The sequence below is a fragment of the Solanum stenotomum genome, chromosome 8 (assembly GCF_019186545.1).
Source record: "Solanum stenotomum isolate F172 chromosome 8, ASM1918654v1, whole genome shotgun sequence".
Lineage (NCBI taxonomy): Eukaryota > Viridiplantae > Streptophyta > Magnoliopsida > Solanales > Solanaceae > Solanum > Solanum stenotomum.
In genome coordinates, this window is record NC_064289.1 from 27,938,473 (window position 1) to 27,962,149 (window position 23,677).

General features: G+C 33.5%; 2 protein-coding genes across 2 annotated transcripts; one reads left to right on the forward strand and one right to left on the reverse strand.

The window, feature by feature from the left end:
* Nucleotides 1-13,648: 13,648 nt before the first annotated feature.
* On the forward strand, nucleotides 13,649-15,508 carry LOC125872559 (arogenate dehydrogenase 1, chloroplastic-like). Its single transcript, XM_049553301.1, has 7 exons — nucleotides 13,649-13,923; nucleotides 14,003-14,171; nucleotides 14,269-14,424; nucleotides 14,548-14,630; nucleotides 14,716-14,785; nucleotides 14,949-15,023; nucleotides 15,117-15,508. The coding sequence occupies exons 1-7, from the start codon at nucleotides 13,742-13,744 to the stop codon at nucleotides 15,207-15,209; spliced, it is 828 nt and encodes a 275-aa protein (XP_049409258.1). The 5' UTR covers nucleotides 13,649-13,741; the 3' UTR covers nucleotides 15,210-15,508.
* A 437-nt stretch (nucleotides 15,509-15,945) lies between these two features.
* LOC125872558 (protein RETICULATA-RELATED 5, chloroplastic) lies at nucleotides 15,946-23,273 on the reverse strand. The gene is made up of 7 exons (XM_049553300.1): nucleotides 22,528-23,273; nucleotides 22,040-22,169; nucleotides 21,218-21,748; nucleotides 18,488-18,595; nucleotides 17,744-18,292; nucleotides 17,115-17,228; nucleotides 15,946-16,204 (listed from the first exon to the last, which is right to left on the reverse strand). Exons 1-7 carry the CDS (start codon nucleotides 23,190-23,192, stop codon nucleotides 16,058-16,060), a joined length of 2,244 nt encoding a protein of 747 aa, XP_049409257.1. The 5' UTR covers nucleotides 23,193-23,273; the 3' UTR covers nucleotides 15,946-16,057.
* Nucleotides 23,274-23,677: the final 404 nt, after the last annotated feature.

Sequence of the window (23,677 nt, forward strand, 5' to 3'; positions counted from 1 at the left end):
TTCAAGTTCTAAGTTTAACTTCAAATTCTAAGTTCAAGTTCAAGTTCTAATTTCAAGTTCTAGTTCTAAGTTCACGTTCAAATTCTAAGTTCAATTTCAAGTTCTAAATTCAAGTTCAAGTTCAAGTTTTAATTTCAAGTTCAAGTTCAAGTTCAAGTTCAAGTTCAAGTTCAAATTCTAAGTTCAAGTTCAAGTTCTAAGTTCATGACATTCAAACATTCATCATCTAAATTCATGACATTAAAACATTCATCATCTAAATTCATGACATTCAAACATTCATCATCTACTCATAACACTTCAATTACTAATTTCTAACTTCAAATCATTAACACTTTACTAACTAGTCATAAAATCAAATCCAAAAAAATCCCAATTCAACCTAAAATTACATATTCTCAAGTTTAAACTAGTCCTAAAATACAAAAATGCTAATTCTTCACTAACAATGCCCAATTTTTTAAAAAAAAAACCCTAAAATAAAAATCTTCAATTATCTATACCTAACTAACAATAATCAAATCAAATTAACAATTGAATAACACAACCCAACAAACAAAAACAATAATATACTAACAAACAATCAATTATAATCACTAGAATAGAAAAAAAAAACTAAAATTTAGCCCCCCTACCTGCAGCGACGACAACCAGCGAAGGGGAGCATTGGCTGAGGACGACGATCGGCGACGGCGACGGAAGGGCGGCAACGACGACAAAAGGGCGGCGACGGCGAAAGAAGGGCGGCGACGGCGACAGAAGGGCGGCGACGGCGACGGGAGGATCGATATATATATAGAGAGAAGGTAGAGAATAAGAGTGAAGAGAGAGAGGAAAATAAGAAAATGGCAATATGTCTTTTAGATATTTAATAAAAAGTGATGGACAGCGTATCTAAGTCCATCGCTTTTTGTAAATATAGTTGACCAACATTTTGACCAAAAAGCGACGGACTAAGAGACATTGTCCATCTCTTTTTAAAAATAGTTGACTAGATATTTTGACCTAAAAGCGACGGACTAAGAGATGTCGTTCGTCGCTTTTTTAAAAATTAATTAATAAAATAAAATAAATTAAAAATGACGGACAACATGGTTATTTTTTAATTTATATATAATTATTTTTAATAAAAAGCGACGGACGGCGTCTCTATATATATTAAATAAATAATTATTAATTATATATATATTTAGCGCAAAAATCCGGGAAAAAAAGTGACGGACTAAGAGATGCCGTCCGTCGCTTTTTGTAAAATAATTTTAAAAATAATTATTTTTACTAAAAAGCGACGGACAGTGTGGCAAAAGACATCGCTTTTTGGAGCGACGCCGTCCGTCGCTTTTCTATCCATCATTTTTAAGCTGTTTTTTAGTAGTGAATGGAGATAGTGTGAGTGGACCAGACGGCTTTCTAAGATTGTTCTTCCAATCTTGTTGGGAAATCATAGGAGTTGATATTACTAGATTAGTAACTGCATTCTTTTGTGGGCACACATTGCCAAAGTTTATCACTCATACTAATCTAATTTTATTACCCAAGAAGGAGGAGGTTGACAATTTTTCAGACATGAGGCCAATAAGTTTGAGTTCCTTTATCAACAAGATAATGGTGCATGACAGAATAGTGGAGGTGTTACCTAAAATTATATCTCCTACCCAATCGGGATTTGTTAAGGGTAGGAATATAACTGAAAATGTACTATTGGCACAAGAAATAATTAGGGATATTCAAAGGAGGAATCAACATATTAATGTGGTGGTAAAAGCTAGACATGGCTAAGGCATATGATAGAGTGTCTTGGGTCTTCCTAACTAAAGTTTTACGAAAATTTGGTTTCTCGGAGGTTCTTATCACTACAAGAAAAGTTTCAATTACATGGGTATTAGTATGAAAATCCGCAGGAAATTATTTTCCTGCAAATTTTCATACTAATTCCTAGGAAAATCCCCATGTAATTTATCATTTTCTTGTAGATTGACATGGTGTAGAGACTCATCTCTAGTAATTGGTATTCAGTTCTCATTAATGATCAGTCTAATCGATTTTTTCAGTCTTCTAGAGGACTTAAACAAGGAGATCTTTTGTCCCCAACACTATTTATTATTGCACCAGAAGTCCTGGCTAAAGGCTTAGACACATTGCACAGTGATAAAGAGTACAAAAGGTATGGTATGCCAAAATGGAGTCCAGAAATAAACCATTTATCCTATACGGATGACACCATATTGTTTTGTTCAGGACACAGAACATCAGTGATTAAGATGATGACAGTGCTTAGAGATTAAGAAAGGGGTTTTGGTCAAATGATAAACAAGGCTAAGAGTTCTTTCTATCTCCATGACAAGACCCCACTAATAGTAGATATCAGTATGAGAAAACTGACTGGAATAAGACAAGGAAATTTTCCTTTCACTTATTTGGGGTGCCCTATGTTTTATGGAAGAAAGATCAATAACTACTTCGAAGAGTTGGTAAGGAAAGTGGTGAAAAGAATCTTAATGTGGCAGAATAAACTCTTATCCTTTGGAGGTAAATACATCTTGATTGGTCATATTAATTCAATTATTACTTGTGTACCTTCTCTCTGCTATGAATTCCCCCAAAAAGGTGAGCGAACAGTTGCATCAGATTTTTGCAAGATTTTTTTGGAGAAATACTGGCCAGATTAAGGGTAAATATTGGGTGGCATGGGATGACATGTGTTTTCCTAAGGCGGAAGGAGGTTTGGGATTTCGATCGCTACATGATGTTAATAATGCCTTTTTTGCTAAATTATGGTGAAAGTTCAGGGTATCTACTTCTATATGGAGTAGCTACATGTCAAATAAATACTGCAAGGAATTCAGGATCCTCTCATGTTTGGAGGAAATTATTGGAAGTAAGAGAAGCGGTGGAACATGACATTTGGTGGCAAGTAAAAGCAGGAAACTCGGGTTTTTGGTATGATAACTGGACGAAACAAGGAGCATTAGTTTTCACAGAAGGAGAAAGAGCGAGGGAGGAGGAAATAGAGGTGAATGAGTATATAGATAATAGAAGCTGGAAGATGGAGAAATTGCAAGAACATATTTAAGAGGAAATGCTAGATCACATCGTGAAAACATCCAGCCTAACAATGATGCCCAGAATAAGCCATGGTGGATGGAGAATTCAACATGAGTTTTTTCTATCAAGTCAGCCTATCACATTTTAAGGAAGAAAAAGGAATCTTTAGAATGGATGAGTGACATTTAGATTAAAGGTCTCCCGTTTAAAATCTTTTTTTCCTATGGAGAGTATGGAAGAAAAGAATTGCAACAGATCACAATTTGAAGAGGATGAAGTTACAAATAGTATCAAAATGTTACTGCTGCAAAAAGGGGGAGATGAAAACTATGACATGTTTATTGCTAACAACTCCCATAGCTAAAAGGCTAAGGAAATATTTTGCTTCTTGTGCCGATTTTAATATTGAGGGAATTCAATTACATCATTTACTTAGTAAATGGTGGGAGTTTGAGGGAAGTACAAAGCTGCAACAAATAATGAAAGTTGTCCCAGCCACTATCATGTGGGAGCTATGGAAAAGGAGAAACTCTAGAAGACATGGCAAGGAGGTATCATTCGAGAAAATGCTTCGTCAATGACAAATGACAATTCATCAGATAATATAAGTCAGGTTTCCATGAATCAGAAACATTCATTTTCAATGGAGTGGAATGCTTGATATGCTGAAAGAATACATACCTAACTTGTATTATCACATGGTATAGCGGAATAGGCCGGAGGAGGGTTGGATTAAATGTAACACGGATGGAGCAAGCAAAGGAAACTTCGGGATGAGCTCCTATGGATTTTTCTAAGGGATAGTAATGGGGATCTACTATATGCAGAGGCAAAAAGAATTGGGTTTGCCACTAACATGGTGGCTGAATTAATGGTGATATGGAAAGCTCTAAGGTACTGTAAACTACGAGGTTATCAATACGCTAACATAATTTTAAAGACTGATTCATTAAGTCTTAAAAATATGATTAGAAAGGAGTGGAAAATATCTTGGGAGCTAATTGACAAGATAGAGAAGATTCATGAGCCGATGAAATCACTTAATATTCAGATAAGGCACATTTTTAGAGAAGCTAATCAATTGGCTGAGTTCATCACAACTACAGCCATAGATCAAGAGCAACAAGGTAAACTACAATATCAGCATTTTAATCAACTACCAGGCATAGCAAAAGGGATATTAAACATGGATAAACAATAAATACCAACAATCAGAATAAAGACGAGGAAAATAAAGAGAACCAACAGTTTTTAACATGGAAAGCATAAAAAAGCCACAAAGTCACATAGCTACCATATACAACACAGTTTGTGGCTATCTCAAAAGTGAATTAGTTGTGCAAGTATTATCTACAAGAGTGTATAGAGGGAAGATCGACAGAAATCTACTCAGGACAACAGTTCCTCTCTTCTCCTTGCTTCAGTTAAGAAATGAAAGATGTCAATAAGAAGAATAGCGGAAAGGAATGGAGTGGGAATAGAAGAGATACTTACATGAAGCTTCGAAGCATAGGCGGACTTTCTCATTAGTATCCCCAGCTTAGGAACCACTACCAGATGGTACACCTAGAAACTAGTAGCAGCGGCGGAGAAACAAAATGGAAGATGAAGGATGAGTTGCAGCACTTATTAGGACACCCTATAATCTAGGGTCTTAATGTATTATTTGAAGGAAAAATTGTATATAACAGCAAACTATTAATTCACATTAAATGCTATAAATATAGTTTGATTTAATTGTACCCCATAGCAAACTGTTGTTATTTTGCCTCTCTCCTGGTGAATCTCGCTCGCCACTCTCGCTTCTTCGCCTCTCTTGTTTTTTATACAAACGCAAATGTATAAAATGTGTTTGTGTTTGTATAAAGCGAGAGAAAATTGTATATATACATATATGTTGTTCCCATCTCCCAGATCTCGCTCACTAACTTGCCTCTCTCACTTTATACAAAAACGTAAATGTATAAAATGTGTTTGTGTTTGTATAAAGCGAGAGAAAATTATATATATACATATATTTTCTCTCCCCTCTCCCAGATCNTGTTCCCCTCTCCCAGATCTCGCTCACTAACTCGCCTCTCTCACTTTATACAAAAACGTAAATGTATAAAATGTGTTTGTGTTTGTATAAAGCGAGAGAAAATTGTATATATACATATATTTTCTCTCCCCTCTCCCAGATCTTGCTCGCTCAGTCGCCTCTCTCACTTTATACAAACACAAATGTATACATTGTGTTTGTATTTGTATAAAGCGAGAGAAAATTGTATATACAAATACAAATGCATATATTTTCGTCCTATACACTTATGATTATACAAATACGATCTTCCCCAACCCAGATTTCTTGTCTTTCTCTCTTTCTTGCTTTATACAAACACAGATTATACAATTGATCTTTTGTATATGTATACCAAAGTAGATTATACAACTGATGTCTTATGTATATGTGTAGCGAAATTATACAACTGCTTTCTTTTGTATATGTACAGCGAAATATACATATTTATGTTTGCTATGGAGCACAATTATGCAAACTATAGTTATAGCATACAAATATGATTTTTGTGTTTGCTATATGTGAAAGTTGCTCTTGTTTGAACCCAACTAATGGGCTGGATTTTTTGTCTTGCCTTTATTTGTTTTTGTTTTTGTTTTGATGACTACATGGACTCATTTTGAGCCCATCAGATTATCTCAATAAAATCAGACCAAGGGTCCAAGTTTACTTTTAAAAAAGGAAAAATTATGTATCTAAGCAAACTTATACTACTTAATTATTTATCATAGCTAATGTTAGTTTATACTACCATTCACAACCATTTAATTTCGGTAATTACGTTTTTCAGTTCTCCTTATTTGTATAACTGTGTATAGCATTCTTTTCCTTATATATAAATGGTTCTATTCTCTCTCTTCAATCACTTTCCCTTATTTTCTCCTTTATTCTCTCAATCAAAATTGATTTCAGATTTTGAAATTTTCACTCATTCCTTCTCAATCGTGATTCCTGATTTATAGGTAATTGTTTTATAGTTAAATTCTCTTTACATTTTATTTTTTCTGTGATTTCATCATTTTCCGATTTGTATTTATATATCACTAGAATTTTTTTTTATTTTTCAGATTTGTATATCTAAAGATGAAGATGGTGAAACATAATTTGTACAAAATTATTTGTATAAACTTTTGAAGTTTGGATCTACACTATATTGTATATTTTCATACAAATCCATTTTGTATATACGAATTCAATTTTATACTTATGAGGTAAAAGGAAATCTCATTTTAGTTTTTCAAATAAATTACATTTTACTATATTTCTTTGTATTTGGGTTTGGTTTGGGTCAAATCTGTACCCATCGTTGTATAATAATATATTGTATAATTGTTATTCAAATTGTATAATATTATTTGTATAAACCCTTCAAACTCGGAATTACTGTTGTATATTTTTTTGTTTTCACATCTACTCTTGAGGTTTGTTGTTTATATAAATTCATATATTTGTAAACACATTTTCTCTAAAAACTATCCCCTCGATAACGTAGTCAATGTAACATTTCGCATCATCCCATTTTCCAGAATGTATTACCAAAATACAGATGGAAGGCATTCATGTATAGACAAAAATAACTCATGTATACATATACAAACACGAATTCAAAAATATACAAGCACACATTCAACAGACAACTTTTTCACAAAACAAATAATGTAAAATTATACATATACAAAATATACAAGTCAACAATCAAATTATACAAGTCCACAAATCAAATTTATGTCAACTATACAACTACAAAAGTAATTAGTTAACTTATACAAACAACTTTTCCACATAATTTACACCCAACAATCAATTATACACATACAAACACTAATCACATCAAGTCTATTTATAAACATACAGACACTAACCCCATCAAGTCTAATTATACACATACAGACACTAACTCATACGATTCTACAAATAATGTAAAATTATACATATACAAAACATACAAGTCTATAAACAATCATTGATGAATATATTTATACAATTACGAACATATACTATTTGACATAAACTATAGTAGATTATACAATTGAATTCTACTTTTATACATTTACGTACTCAAATTGCAGATATCAAGTCGTCTCTCTCGACCAATTCAAATACAACTGAAAAATATTTCTTCAACCAAAACTCCAATTATCAATCAAGTAATTATAAAATCGGGGATAAAAATTAGTTAATTCTCGATCTATTAGAATACAATTGCAAACAACTGTTAGAATGAAACTCCAATTATTAATGGAGAATTTATACAATTACATATACAAATCAGTTCTATTGTTCTGTTATTTCAAGTTCCTCATCTACATGAATGCAAATCAAAAACGCGAATCAATGCAAATCAAATATATGTTTCTAGCCGAGAAAATTTAGTTGTCGCCGAGATTGGATCGGATGTACAAAGATGAAATCAATTGGATTGTACGAAGAAGATATAACTTTGTAGGAAAGTCTAACGAGCTACTATTCCATGAATTTAGAGATTTTATACCTTTTCCTAGCCGAGATTGCTGCCTAATGCTTTCAAAATATTTGAATTCAATTTTGTATAAAACTTTGAAAAAAAGAGAATTATACAGCCGAATACTGATCACCGCTATAGCAGCTTAAAAATATAGCTATAGTTAGTAATTACGGAAACTTTAGCTAAGGAGAATAATTAATTTAATTATGATAGCTATATATGAAAGTTGCTCTTTAAAAAAAACATTATTAGCCCTCATAATTCTGGAATAAATGAATGACACTTGATAGCTTTTTAATCTATAGAATTAAGAAGATTAAGAATAACTCAAATAACAAGTTGTAGTATCGCATCTTTTCTATTTGGTAACATCATGAAAGCGATTATATAATACGTAATATTTCTTTTAAAAATATGTAGCGAAAAATTACTTTTTCGCTTATTATTAGGCTTCATGTGTTTGTCATATGTCTCAAAATTATCATATTTTATTTAGTTATTTGAAAGTAATTTTATTTTCATCATGATGGAGTGATATTTTTATTATAATATACTAGTAAGTTTTAGGAAAATTATTTATTATTTTCTTTTAGGAGGGTAAATTGTATAGTATGATAATAGTATATTTTTATAAATAATGATTCTTTTATTAATAGAAAGTTAAGATATTAGATTATTGATACTTTGTATAATCATGTTAGAAGTTTTATTTTCTATAAGTTTCCTTAATCGTCTTTGTAATTATTTCAAACTATTATTGATATATTCTTATAAGTTTGTGCTATTATATTATTACTAGGTAAATTATCCGTGCTTCGCACAAGATTGAACTATTTTATTAAGCTTATATATGATCATTCGGTAATATCCGGATTTTCTATGCATACACTACATTGTTAAGAACATTTTATCTTAAGGCAAAGTGTTCCTCTGAAATTTTAAAGTGTTATATTTTTATGATTTTCATTTTTGTTGCACAAAAATTATGAGTCATAGAGAGATTTGAAGTATAAGAAAGAAGTCTAAGAAAATCTCCATGGAAATAGTTGGTCAGAAGTAACGAAATTTTCTAAATTTCGGGAAGTTATAAAGAATAACATTAGTCGTTAAAGAAGAAATCAAAAAGTTTTGAACAACAACACTCTCAAGTAAAATGGAACATCACGTCCATACAAGAACATAATTAACTAAATTCAAATGGAGACCTTCAGCTCCTTTCTTATGAACCTCCATCAATCTTTTTTTTATTATAGTATGTCGTATCATGTATATGTCAAAAATGACCCTAAAATTGTTAATATCATAAAGGTTTTTCCTTGTTGTCTCAGAATAGTCATTAGTGCTTAGATTTCATATCACCGGCCCCAACTTATTAGAAATTAAACCATAGTTATTGTTATGGTTATAGTATGCAGTTACAAAGAACTAATGCAATGATCAACCAAGCAGCAGGTGACATCTGAATGGAACTGTTCACAACTAGACATTCAAAATCAAAACTTTGATACATAACATATTAAAATCTCACAGCATAATTTTGTGAGCACTTGAACTCACAAATATCCACAAATAATAATAAAGACGACCTTACTTTCCTAACAATCAAGAAGAAAAAGGCACGTTGCTTAACATATTTTTCAAAAAAATAGTCAGTCGGGTTGTATCAAAGTTTATAGTTCACAAATTTAATTGAAAAAAGCCAAAAAAAAGAGTTATCACTACACCAAAAATGATCTTCAACGACAATAAATAGCTTAATTATCGCTAACTATGTATTTTGAGAGACAATTAGTACCTCTATAAATGTCCCTAAAGTCTATAGCGACATTGAATCTAATGACAATTAATTAATATCGGTAAAGGCTCTAGCCACTCTTCGTTAATGTGCATATTTATTGCCAATAAAAAAATATTTTTGTTATAGTGTATTTTGGGAATCTATTAGTGTCAAGAACACTTGATCTCTTATTATGCCCAAAAAGAAGAGAGGAAGAAATATGGCAAAATAGTCCACTTGCGATAAAAGAAGTGGACTAATTGTCTCTATACTAATATTCTAGGAAGAGTACAATGGCATACAAAATGTTTGTACCTAAGATAAAACAATCAAAATAATATACTAACTATGGCAAGCAAGAGAGCAATCTGTTTGGTTCTTTTAACAAACTTCACCATTGGTTCCGTATTGTTATCACATATTTGTTGTTGTGTGCTATCAAATATAGCATGACCCACAAGCAATTTTTCCAAGAAGTATATGAAGTTTGTAAAAAGGGACAAAAGAGAAGATCAATTTCCAATCATCCATGCTGAGATTTTTAATAGAGTTCAAAAAAAGTCACCAAAATAGCATAAAGAAATTACAATAGTTAGATGAATCACTATGACTCACAGTAAAAGATTAAGCTTCATGAAATAGGAGGAAAAAAACTTTGAGGAATGAACACACTTCATAAGAAGCTTAATTAATGTATTTGAATTTGACTCTCTTATAGCCGAAAAAACCCACAAATCATAGTGGCAGAAATAGAAGTTTTGTTTACTAAAAAATCAAATGTTATGAATACAACCATTCCAGTAGCGTTATGGGTTGTGGATTGAGAGGTGCAAGAGTAGTAATGTCGCATTGCAATTGAAATCAATTTTCTTTTTTTATTCTTTCTTCTTTCGGTGCCTTGGAATTAAGTGTTGAGTTTTAAAAGGTGTGAATGAAAAATGACGAGTCGTGACTTTTATGAAGAGTTCTGACTTTTCTAAAGAGTTGTGACTTTTATAAATAGTTGTAATTTTCCGTAAGGTTATGACTTTTAAGAAGGGTTAAATAAGAATCTTGATTTGTGAGGGTGCCACATAAGCGGGTCTAAGATTCTCTTATATATATATAAGATAAGATACTATATTGTAAATTAAAAATTTAAAGATCCATAGAGCTTATGCCCCATGTTTCGAGACTTACACCTCGCCCTATCCTAAGTAAAACGTCTCGCCTCACGTCCCTGTTTTATAAAACACTAATTCCTACTGAGAAGCAGAAATTGAAGAGGTGTGTGGCTTAGAGCCACAGGTTAAAGTAGTATCTATTTTTGTTTCTATGTTTGCTACCTGTACAATTGCGTCATTGGTAGGTTTTCATCATCAAAACAATTATAATAAACAAGGTAGGGAAAGAAGGGAGAACAAGAAGGCCCAATGTGGGTAGTTACAATGGCAAACATAATGGAGGACAACGACAGGGATCTTTTGCACCTAATCAATCTAATGCTAATGTTCAATCTGGAAGACAGGTCAGAACAACAACTATTAGAATAGACCTTCTCAGAGTACTGGCCAAAGGCCTTAATTATCATTGTTCATCCGATATGTAAAACTTGTTGTTATGATCCGAACCTACACTCTAGTTAAGACATGGTGCTTGGAATCACACGTGATCTCAAGATAATTTTTGACATAAGATATCTAAGCATATCATATGAAAACTAAAGCGGAATCATAACTGCAATAGATTGCAAAAATAAATCTATTACAATTGAATACTAATATTCAAAAAGCCTCTAAATAACATAACTGAAGTGAATAATATCTACTGACTCATAACGAAAGTCCTCTGAATGCAAGGAGGACAAATCACAAACAACTAGTAGAAAAACAATCCACAGAAAAGCTATTGTTGGTCAATTAAGCAATTAAGCAATACTAGAGTTATCATTACACAAACAAAGTGATTCAATTAAGAGAAAATGTGACTATCTTATGGAATGTATGTTAGGTAAAAACTAAAGTAATGGATGTTGATGGACTTGGACTTAGGATTGTAATAGTTGGGCTAAAATTTAAGTGTTGGACTTGAGAAAATGGTAAAGTTAAAGTTTTAAATTAATTAAAATTTAATAAAATATTTATATTTTATTTATGAATAATATATAATTAATTATAAAATTTATATATTTAATTTATCGGTTCGGTTTGGTTATATATCTAATTTATTAGTTGGATGACTCAAATGGTCACTCAACTTTGAGTAGTTTACTTAAAAAGCCACTCAACTCTGTTTTATCATTCAAAAGTCATTCAACTATTGATAATATCACTTAGAAAGTCACTCAACTAATGATATTTTTCTTAAAAAGTCATCCAACTAATTTAAATAATTTCTTCATTAAATTTTGTTGAAATACAATTTCATTTTAAACTAATTTTAAAAAATAAAAAGATACTCATTTTAATTATTTTTTTGAATTTTGTTGAAATATAATTTTTTAAAACTATGTTTTAAAAAAAAAAAAATCGTTGAGCATCTTTTTTGATTACTCCTTGTAATTTAGTAAAAGATATATATTTTAAAGGGATAAGGGTCTGAAAAATACCTCAACTTTGGTCATATTTGTTGTTGCGATACTAAACTTTCATAAGGACCTATTACCTCCCTAGACTATTTAATACCGTATTTTTTACCCCCTGAACTATTTAATAGTGTATTTTAAAGGTATATATGTACCCACATGGACACATTACAATTTATAATTTTGCATTATTTTTTATGTCCACGTGGGCAAATATATATGTTTAAAATACAGTATTAAATAGTCTAGGGAGGTAATAGGTCATCATGAAAGTTTAGTATCGCAACAACAAATCTGACCAAAGTTAGGATATTTTTCAGACCCTTATCCCTATTTTAAACGTACAATTGCAATTGACAAATTAAAATTAAAATCTACAGTAGCATTGCTATTAATTTTCTGAAATTAATTGTGCTAAAAAATGCTACTGTTTGTTTTTCAAAAAAATTCTAATTAAATAACCGAAGAAGGTCAATAGGATAATTAAAATAAATGTCTTATTATTTCTTAAAAAATAATTTAAAACAAAAACTAGATTTCAACAAAATTTAATGAATAAACTATTTAAATTGTTGGGTGACTTTTTGAGTGAAATATCAATAGTTGAGTGATTTTCTATTGAGTGACTTTCTAAGTGAAATATCAATAGCTGAGTGACTTTTGAGTTATAAATAAAGTTGAGTGACTTTCTAAGTGAACAACTCAAAGTTGAGTGACTTTCTAAATAAAGTATGCAAAGTTGAGTGATCATCTGAGATATTATATCGTTGTTTTTTAGTAAAATCAAAATCAAACCAAATAGTATTGGTTTTCAAAATTTAAAACCAAACCAAACCAAATATTAGTTTTTTAATCGGTTTGATTCGAATTGCGGTTCGATTTGATTTTTTAACCATAACCATGAACTTATATATATAACGATGCATTTGAATTATATTTTACCACAAATATAAATCCCAATTAAGAAGCCGTATGTTTCACATAAAATTTGATACAAAATATTACTCATATAGAATTGTAAATTAGTATTTATACAAGGTAAAAGTCTAATTGATTTAAAGTGTTATATTAGTATGATTTCTTACCTAAATCAATAAGGACGGCAAAGTCCAAAATATTAGGAGAATAATTTAATGATGATATTATTTGGTTAAAAATAATAAAAAATAGTGAAAATATCATACTTTCAATACAATATAGATAACTATAAGGTCACGCAATTATTTTTTGTCAATAAAGTCGTTAACCTTTATCCACTAAATGACAACACATCAATGAACTAGTTACAAGAAATTTTTATATTATTTTATGTCGAGTTTAATCAATCTTCTATCCTGCATAAAATTGTATTTAAATTTCTTCATAACTTATAACTTATGTATGTATTAATTATACAAATTTCTAAATTATAAAAAAAAACATCATATTACTTTTACATAAAAAACATCATGTTACTTTTACATATAATTCTAATCCAATATTAAAAATAGTAATTACTTATGCATAATCTAATAGATAAATAATATTTTTTCTAATCAGTTATCAAACGACGCGTAGTATTATAGCGAAAGGAGTTTTTAACTTGTAATTGTCCAAAAATAGTTTTGTTAGCGACTAAAGATAAAAGCGAACTTTAGTCGCTTCCGTTTTTGACTTTTAGTTGCCTTCCCGCGTCTACTCGTCCGTCTTGAGACCGTTTCTCCTTGTTGTTCTTTTTTTTTTTTTTTTTTTTTTGTATAAAAGGACGCGTCCGACGTAAGGTATGACAATACCACACATCAGCTACATCTTCTCCCCCGCATTTGTCGCTGTTTATCTTTTTCTGCCGCATCCATGTCGTCGTTGTCGTCTTCTTCTTCTTCTCAACCAAAAACTATACGAATCGGCATAATTGGATTTGGTCCTTTCGCCCAGTTTCTGGCCAAAACTATGATGAAACAAGGCCATTTGATCAGAGTAACTTCAAGATCAGATTATTCAGAGCTCTGCACAAATTTGGGTATCTTGTTCTTCAGGTATGGATATATAGACAACTTTTTGATGGTACAAGAGAATGAATAAATTTACCAGTTATTATTGATTGATTGCGCGCAGGGATATGGGTGCATTTCTAGAATCGGATAATGAAGTTATAATGATAAGCACGTCCATCCTGTCTCTATCACGAGTTGTGGAGTCCATACCATTCAATTGTCTGAAGCGGCCTACACTTTTCGTTGATGTGCTCTCTGTTAAAGAACACCCAAAAGATGTCCTTTTGCGAGTATGCAATTTTCAAACTACTGTTTCATATTATTTGCAAGTCATCAAAGGTTTTCCATATTTTGTCTAACAATACCCATGTGTTTGAACTTTGAAAGATAATGCCCGAAGAGTGCGATTTGCTGTGTGCACACCCAATGTTTGGACCAGAAAGTGGTAAGGATGGATGGACAGACTTGACTTTTATGTACGACATGGTTCGAATTAGAGATCAACCCCTGTGTTCTAGCTTTCTGCACATCTTCTCAAGTGAGGTAAGGAAGTACTGCAGATCATATGTCTTCTTCCTCAATTTTATTGCTTTCTCATAATCATTCCAATTTGACTGGAAAGATCGAGAACCCCCATCTGAGAAATGCACTGATCCTATTTTGAAGGGTTGCAAAATGCTGGAAATGACTTGTGAAGAGCATGATAGATTAGCTGCCCAAAGCCAATTTCTTACTCACACAATCGGCAGGTAATTTGTGTCACCTGCTCGTTAGCCACAAGTTGCAGAAGAACTAAATCAATCTGCTACAGTATTAATCTTCTTCACTTGACAGGATCTTGTCGGAAATGGAGGTTGAACCCACGCCAATAGACACAAAGGGATTTCAGAAACTTGTTCAAGTGGTAATTATGCAACATTGACTCCTTAGAGATTTATTTATTTTGGTTGATTGCACTTGTACAAGATTATGCATATGCCCTGCTGCACATTTATCCTCTGGAGTAAATTTTCAACTTCTGGGATCTCCCATTTTTTATTATTACACTGAAATTGGACAACATGCAGAAGGAGAGCTCAGTTAAAGATAGTTTTGATCTGTTCAGCGGGCTATTCATCCACAATAGGTTTGCCAGGCAACAGGTATAGTAATGCCCTTTTCGTATTCTGCAACTGAATCATAATTTCTTGGTATGATTAAAGGAGAAGAAAAACTGACCACAGAATGACGTGCAGATGAAAAATTTAGAAGTAGCATTGGAGAAAACTAAAGAGAAACTTCAAGAGAGATTGAAGGAGCTGCAAGATCCTAATATATCGAAGTTCTAACAAATGCTGAAGAATACTAATGAATGGGAACTTCATACTCACTTTCTTGGTCTTGTAATATTTCATTGTTTGTATTCTGTAAGATGATAATTTGGTTGCTAGTTTTACCAAGACACATCACGAGGAATCAATCTAGGGTTCTAGACAATTAGCTCTAAAAATGAAAAGGACGTTGTTGAGAGTCGACAGTAAAAGTGCTCCATTGCTTGTATCATTTATTATTAAGATGATTTTTTGTTGTTCAACATATCATTAAGATGATACCGAGAAATTAATTAATTTTGACAATTTACTCTAAAGTGAACGGCATCTATGTTTTCATCCTTTTTCTTTTTTTTTTTTGTATTCCTTTTTTGACCAGTCATATTATTGAATGCCGGCCCCATAGACTTTGAGCGATTGTAACCCCCATGACCATTTTAAGGATTCTCAGGTTTTGCAAGGTAAATACCTTGCATTCAGCCACTTAAGACGAACAAAGTTTATGTCATCGTTCACTGTTGTTGCAATGCGTTCCTACATTTCATTGCAATTTTTACAGTTTTACTTAAAAAGATACACAAAGGTGCAACTAAAGTCAATTTTGAGTGGGTAAAGAGGAGTATCCACTATCCAGTGCAATGTTGTATTCAGTTATAGTTAAACAGTGCTCCAATGTAGTTTCAGTCTGCTTTTATTCTCGGCAAAGTAGATCCAAGTGTCTGAATAACAAAGATGTATTTGACGTGTGTCAAAATTTATAAACTGTGTATATTGACAGGCTAAAAATTGAATGATATACAGCAAAAGAATCAAAACTGCTGCTTACAAGTTATGCTAGAAAGTAGAGAAGATAAGTGGAAGTGTTACTATTGACTGTTGATTTCATCAGAATTGGTATCTTCTGGAGTATTGCAACCAACTGCAGTAGGATTTGCAGAATCTGGAGCAAGATCAGAAACTTGCTTGCTCTTGCGAGCCTGCAATCCTGTAACCCGTGCAAGGTCGATCCATTGCTGCGAAGAAGAGATACAGAAGTACTAATCATTAGCAAAGAGAAAAATTACTTATCAACAATGAGGTGATGGTGGATGAATGGTTAGTAAAAGAAGAAAAAAACGGTGGAGGGCAAGTTTGTATGAAAATAATGTGTGAGGCCCGGGGTAAGAGCTATGAGGGATTAATTGGGTAAGGGGGGAAATTAGGCAAGTAATGGTATTGAGAAATTCTCTAGTCCCTCTCATCCCCTTTCTGATTTCCTCTCCCCCTTCTCTGTTCTTCTCGGTCACTCTCCTTCTTCTCTTTTTAAGTGTATTCTGTTGCTACAGTCTAGTCCCTTAATTAGTGTCTGTATTTGACTATTTGTTCAGTTCATTATTGGAGGACTTGCTTGGATTAATAGGGTACATTACCGTGTTTTGAATCTAATTGGTTTTGCTTGGTGACATTATTGTTCATTGTGTCTTTACTGCAGAGCTGCTATGAGGATAGATGGATCTTCTCTTGAAAGAAAAGCAGTATCTCCTACTACGTTTCTAAGAGAACTTTTTGCTAGAGAAAGAAGGCAAATTGGGTTAAGGATGGGACAAAATATAAAGAACGGAAGATAAAGCAATAAAGGATAGGAAATCCAAATAGAAGGTTTTAAGCAGAGAATGGTAAAGGGGCGGGCACATTTTCTACCAAGCTTCGAACCTTGCACCAGCTAGCCCTCAGGAACAGAATAAATAAGGAAATATAAGGCACTACCCTGAGCCCTGAGAAGACCCTCACAAAGACTAATCTTTTAGATTCCATTATCATTAACCTACATGACTGTTTACTGGGATACTCACTAGTCCCGAAAGAAGTTTATGGTAGATTAGTTGTAAAAAAAGGAAAAGGAAAAAAAGATTTAACTTCAAAGAATTTCAGACCGTATCTAACCTGGGTTCCCCAATAGGAGTTGATCGTTCGAACAACAAAAGATAGCATATTTACAAGTAATGTTTGGTCAGAAAATTTATCTGCAATCCGGTGCTCTACCAATCCTGCAATAACCTGCATTTCATGAAAATTATTGTTTTCAGTTGAACCTCAAACACCTCAATAGAAAGTTAAGGAAATCATTGTCATATAGGTGTTTCTAAAGTAACTGCTACTATAAAGTTTCAGTCTCGTGTCAAACACATTACACTAGTAAAGATGAAGGGACCAAATTTGATTAACAATCAGACTTCCACAAACTCCAGGAAGCATTAAAACAAGTTCAATGTTAATCCATTTTGGGCTTTTTCTCAAACTTGATAGGGATATAAACCCATGATGAAGGGTCAATTTTGAAACAAAATGACAGCAAAAATCAATCTCCAATTTTTCATGATTATGGCAGGAACATCATACAGAAAAATCCTTAAAATTTGCAGGAGCTAAAGATGGTTTTAAAATATTGTTTTAAAATATACTGGCACAGTCCATGTTTAACCAAGATATCCAATGAAAATAGATAATCAGCATCTTGGATTTGAAAGCAAAATGATATGAAAGATTAAACTGTCAAGTATATGATGGTGTACCTGATAACGCAGATTTGCAGATGTACCAAGAAATGATGAATACACAAGCGCCGTTTTCAATATTGGTGATCGCTTGTTCTTCTGGACAGTAGTAAAGGTCGGATTTAATACTTTGCGCATTGCAAACAAGATATTTGATGAAGCCACCGCCCCGATGCTAGAAACAAATCCTACACCGGCCAATTTAAGGCCACCAATAAGCACAGAGGCAACTCTGTGACTCACATCCCAGTCCTTCCCAACAAGACTTTTCTGAAAAGCATTATCTGGGATGGAACCCAGGAGACCTTTCAATGCTCCGATGCTCTCAGGTGCATCAACATCATCAGTAACTGACAAGAAAGAAATTGTTGGAGCAGGAAGCCACACTGTGAAAAAATCCACAACTATACCCCTAATAGTGTCTGTAATAACATAATCAATCTCCTCAAAAAAATTCTCTTTACGCTTCTCATACTGTGCCAACAGAGTAGTTGTTATTGATATAGATTCTTCAATAGCTAATCGATGTAGAAATTTAGGATCAGCCAACAATCTCTCTCTAAAACCCTGCATCAAAGCAAGCTTCTTTTCAACTTCAAACAACTTAGCATTTTCTTTATACACCAGTACAAGCGTAAAACAAAAGGATAAAGTAGAAAAAATTGATGTTCTTATTATTTATTTTTTCTTTCTTTGTTCATTCTCTTTTCTCCTTCTGCGGGTGAACAGGTAGTTTTAGAATAGATGTTTGTCATAGCACACCTGAAAGCGGTCTGTTAACTCTGAAATGAAAGGATATTGCTCTAGATCAAAAAAATTCTGCAGCACTTCGGGGGATACCACACCAAGATCTAGTCCATTTTGAAGGTCCTGAAAGAGGTAAGATGTAAGTATAATGAAATCAAGTTCCTCAGAGTACAACTCAATATAATATGCAGAATTACTAGAACGTAATCATTTTCCAACAGCTGCAGTATTATATACTCTCAAATTGCAACCAGTGTATCTTTGTTGAAATTTGAAGACAAAGATAGTAATAACTTCGAACTTTCTGCTACAAAATGTCAATTAACCCTAACAGATGGGACACTAGGAAAACAGGAAGATGAATATGTAACCCATAGATGTTAGCATTGTAGCTACAGGATCCATGACTATACAATCTCACTGAAACCCTGCCAAAAAGTGCTATAGCTCTTGGCTCAACGGAAAAGAAATATAGATACGGATGTATGGTAAGGGCATGTCACGAGTTAGAATCTTGACTAATGAACCAAGTCCGGTGTTTGAGTGGAGAAAAGTAGAACAGGGGATTTTTTTGGTTATAAAAAAGTGCAATTTGATTCAAATACAAATGAAAATTACATGTTTTAAGAATGAAGTCTTTTACACAATAAATCAGTTCCTTGTGCCGCTTAGTTTAATTTTATCTCAATTACTCTCTACGAATATGAAATGCGATATTTTAAATCTGGGAAGGCAACCTGTGTCATTCTTACTTACTGATAAATAATTAAAAGGGGAAGCCCCTTTTCGCTGATGCTTTTGGGGCCCAAAAGAATGTTAAACAGACATCACTATCCAAGCTGGAACTTGATTCTTGTGTAAGAAAGTAATAGGGTGCTGCGCTTTATTGGTCAGATAACAGCAATCAGCATACAGGACAGTGGTCATCCAGTACTGAGTTATGCAACTTGTAACCCTTTACTTCTGAAATTATTTAGTACATTTTTTTTTTTGAACTTGGTAACTTTATTTAATACATTTTTAGAAAGAAGTCTTTCAATGAACACCTCATATGTTATGAGTACATAAAATGCTCAGGAAGCCATGTCAAAAAATGGAATAGAAAATTTATGATGAGTAACTTCAAACAATTCTTTTCCACCGATAAAAATTGTGAAATCTAATTTACCATTGCTGTGAAGGTATGAAAGATTTGTCAAAGAAAAGAAAGTACCTTACTAATAAACACACAGAGACATCAAATTCAGTTCACTACAGCAGATAGAATAAACGAAATTGCATCTGAGGACCTTTAGCACACTATCCAGGGGTCAAGCTTGCGGTAAATGGTATAAAGGCCATCAGTGCAGGACTCTGATTATACAATGAGTGAGTTGTAATATGAAAGTTATTCCTTTTGGAAAGATAGTCTAAAAATGAAGTAGACGTGAGCACCCAATGGTGAGGCATAGTGGTCAATGAAGAGGTGCAAGCCTTGGAGATTAGGGTTCAAATCCTAGTAGAAACAGAAAACACTAGGTTAGTTTTTCCTATGCCTAGTCTTGAACTCTTGATAGTCAGATTCACCCATTACCAGTGTTGGTGGGGAAATAGCAGGTACTCGGTCGGTGGAATAGTTGAGGTGTGCGTGCACAAGCTGGCCAGAGCACAACCGTCGTAAAAAAAAAAAAAAAGTAGATGTGATGCACATGATGAGACTTGAGAGGAACTAGATAGTGCTTCAGTAGAAACATGGTGATTGCATATCTAGGGAAGGGTAACAACTCAATCAGAAAACAACTTCCCTGCAGTACTAAAAGCTCCATTTGCAAATGGAATTCATTTTGGTAAGTGAGAAACATCCAAATGCATATGGGACCAGAGACAAGACAAGCTAGATTGAGTCTTATGTAATTTGATAAAGCAGCCAAGAGAGAGCATTGGACATAGCCAGAATGAACTGATGCAGAATTTTCAATTCATTAACTGGTCATAATCATGAACATGCCTCATATATAGAATATAGCACTGTTTGAGATTATAGGATATCCTTCACATACTGAATATATCGCACAAGTCAGTGCTGGAGATAGGAAGGAAAAGTTATTTTTGAACAAGATCAAGATAAGGTAGACCTAAGATTCCCGTCTCTGTTTACTAGCTGAGAGAAGGACCCTACAGCCAGATGATCTCAGGTCCTTCATTAGATACAAGTTTCTTCAAAAAGCAAAAATCCTAATACCCCTTGAGGAATACCTACCAGCAGACTTCTTGTACTAGAGTGATTTGTCTAAGTTCTCTCATTTGTCTTATTGTTTATCTCGTTCACAAATCTTTAAGTAGAAGTATTCTCTACAAATGTGGTATGGAAGTCTTGGACTAAAAAATTTGTAAATTTATAAAAGGTTTGGTCAAATTGAATATTTTTTCTTCTGACTGAAAAGTACTGTATTCTATTGGGTTTGGTCAATTCTCCTCTGACAAACTAGTGGGGTAAAGAAGCAAGCTCTTTGTTTAGTAAACACAAGCTACGATTTCTGAAGAACTCAGGCAGCAGGAGGCACTTGTAGATCTTGTAACACATAACTGATGTTTTAGTTATTAATTATCTAATGACTTCAAGATCCATACACTTAAAGCCTGAAAAACTCAGTTAGCAGGAAACTATCTGTTTTAATGATTCAATATATATGTACGACTGCAGCCAAAATAGGAGCTTAGAAGCTGAGTTAGTTATACCTTTCATCTCGAAGCATAAAAACTAACCTGAGGTAAGGCATCTCGTCTCCTTCCAGCTGCATTCATTACACGGGCAATTTCTGCACGATCAAAACAATTTCTGCTACAAGGTCTAGCTGCAGAGTACCACAGGTAATCAGCAACAGGAACTTCTCCCTCCCTCCTTAGCCATTGTCTTTCAGGGTCAAGTAGTATGACAATTTGATTTTTCTTTTGTATCTTCCGTGAAATTCTAGCAGGCACCCCAGTCCCTCTTGATCCATACATGACATGGGTAGCACCTGTGACAACTACAAGCATACCAGCCGCCCCATCATCCGTCACTGCTTTTAAAACTATCTGGGACATGTTGTACTCTTCAACAACTCTTGCTTGTGCAGAGAGATATGAGCTTGGTCCGAAAGGAGTAGGCTGGTTCAGCATATTTACATCAACAGATGATCTGCGTGACATAGACGAAAAGCCTGAGATGAAACCTGACCCGGCTGGAGGAGCATATTTCTTACGATCAGCTTTTGAAAGCCCCCGAATACCTTCTGCTTGAACTGTTCGTAGGACCTATTCCAAAAAAAAACCAGAAAAATTAACATTTTCATCCTTATCTTATGAAGCTAGAACAACTTGATCAATGCACAGCACTATCAGACAATGAAAAGAATTGGAATTTATAGAATAAAGAGATGTTCCGTGGTAACAAAAGGAATCAATCTTTTTTCTGCTGAATATCTTGCAAGCATAGTGCATAAAAATGAGCATAGCTAATACCATTTGCTACTTTATTCTCTGGATTCATAAATATATCTAGCTCATGCCGGTCAACTAACAGATGAAGACACAGATAATAAGTACCTCTAGAGGCAAACCACATGCAACTAGTCGAACCCCATTTTCGCGACAATAAGTCAATAAGGGCTCATACTCATGCCAATATTGAGTTGGCCAATGTGCAACATAAGATTTCAAACACTCTCCATCAATCCTGCAATATCAAGTGCATAACATCAGATATATGACTCATACAAAAATTCCAATGCAACTAATTTTCTCTTTCATTAGATGTAACAAATGCATAATAACAAACTCTTAGATAACAAGATCATACAACTCTAAACAATATTTATTGCACAACTTCACATATGAAAGGTCATGAACATCATTAAATCTTCTCAAGAAAACCTGGAAAATCTACCCTTACTAAACACAGTAGAACTGACAGTTCCAATCGCATTTGTCAAAATGTAAATATGTAGAACCATTTTTTGCTAGCATCATGAAATTTTATTCTGAAGACACACTAGGATAACCAAATTTTGGATACACTCCAAGAGAATTCTAACCTTTTTGCCAAGTATTGATTTAGTTGCTCTTGTAAATTAGACGGAAATGCTTCTAGAGCCAACGAAATCGACCGCTCTGCTTCGGCGCATCTCTTCCTCAAATTCTTCACAATCTCCAGCTCCACTTCTTTATCATCTTGAGTTGGCACTTGCTCGGCTTCGCCTAAATACACGACCCGAGCATTCATAAGCTTCTCCCATACTTTCTTCTTGTCCTTCCCCAAAGCCAAAGGCTCTCCAATTACCGTCGCATCATAAATCCTCGAATTAATCACTTCATCCGCCTTAACCACCGGATCAGGCGGCGGAGATTCCACTGTAGTCACCGGAGGTTGCGGCACACTCTCAGGTGGTGGTTTGTCGTCCGCTCTAGCAATTGCGGAACGGAGAGCACAAACTCCGATGGTGAGAAGAGGCATGAGGAGTACATTACGCCTAGTAGTCGAGGAGTTTTGCTTCAGAATTAGCTCATCGGAGTTATCGATGCCGTCGGCGGGCGTCTGAGAACAACGAACTGGGAAGCTGGCGTGGCTATGCTCGTGAACCAAGCAGCGGGGGAAATTGAGTCTTCTTTTGATTAAATACTTTCGCCGGAGTAGAGTTTCCGGTGGAACATGTAAGTGCAGTGATTTAAAAGAGATAAAACGGCCAGAGTTTGCCTTCATTTTCCAGTTGAAGGCTTTAAGAAATCAGCTGAGGCAATCCAACATGGTCAGCGCCCTCCAATCCCACCAATCCTTTTTAGCCTTTAAAACTGTTCTGAACATTATTTTTTCCAATTTTCTTTCTTTTATATCTTGATAAATAAACAATTAAATAAGAAAAAAATAAGACGGAAAATCTCATTTGTCTAAAATATTTACATTTAAATTAATTGTATCCTTAACTTATACTCGCTCCCTCTCATTTTATATGTCACATTTTTACTTTGCACTGCATTAAAAAATGATATAACTTTACCCTTATTTAATATTTTCTTAAGTCAACTTTATTAATAAATGACAAGATTAATTAACTATTCTATCAAGAGTATATTAGGCAAAATATGATAATTTATGCATAAATTTTATAAAATGACAAGTATTGTGGTCCAGCTATTTATAGAAAGGAATGACATATAAAATGAAACGAAGGAAGTAATACCAATAAT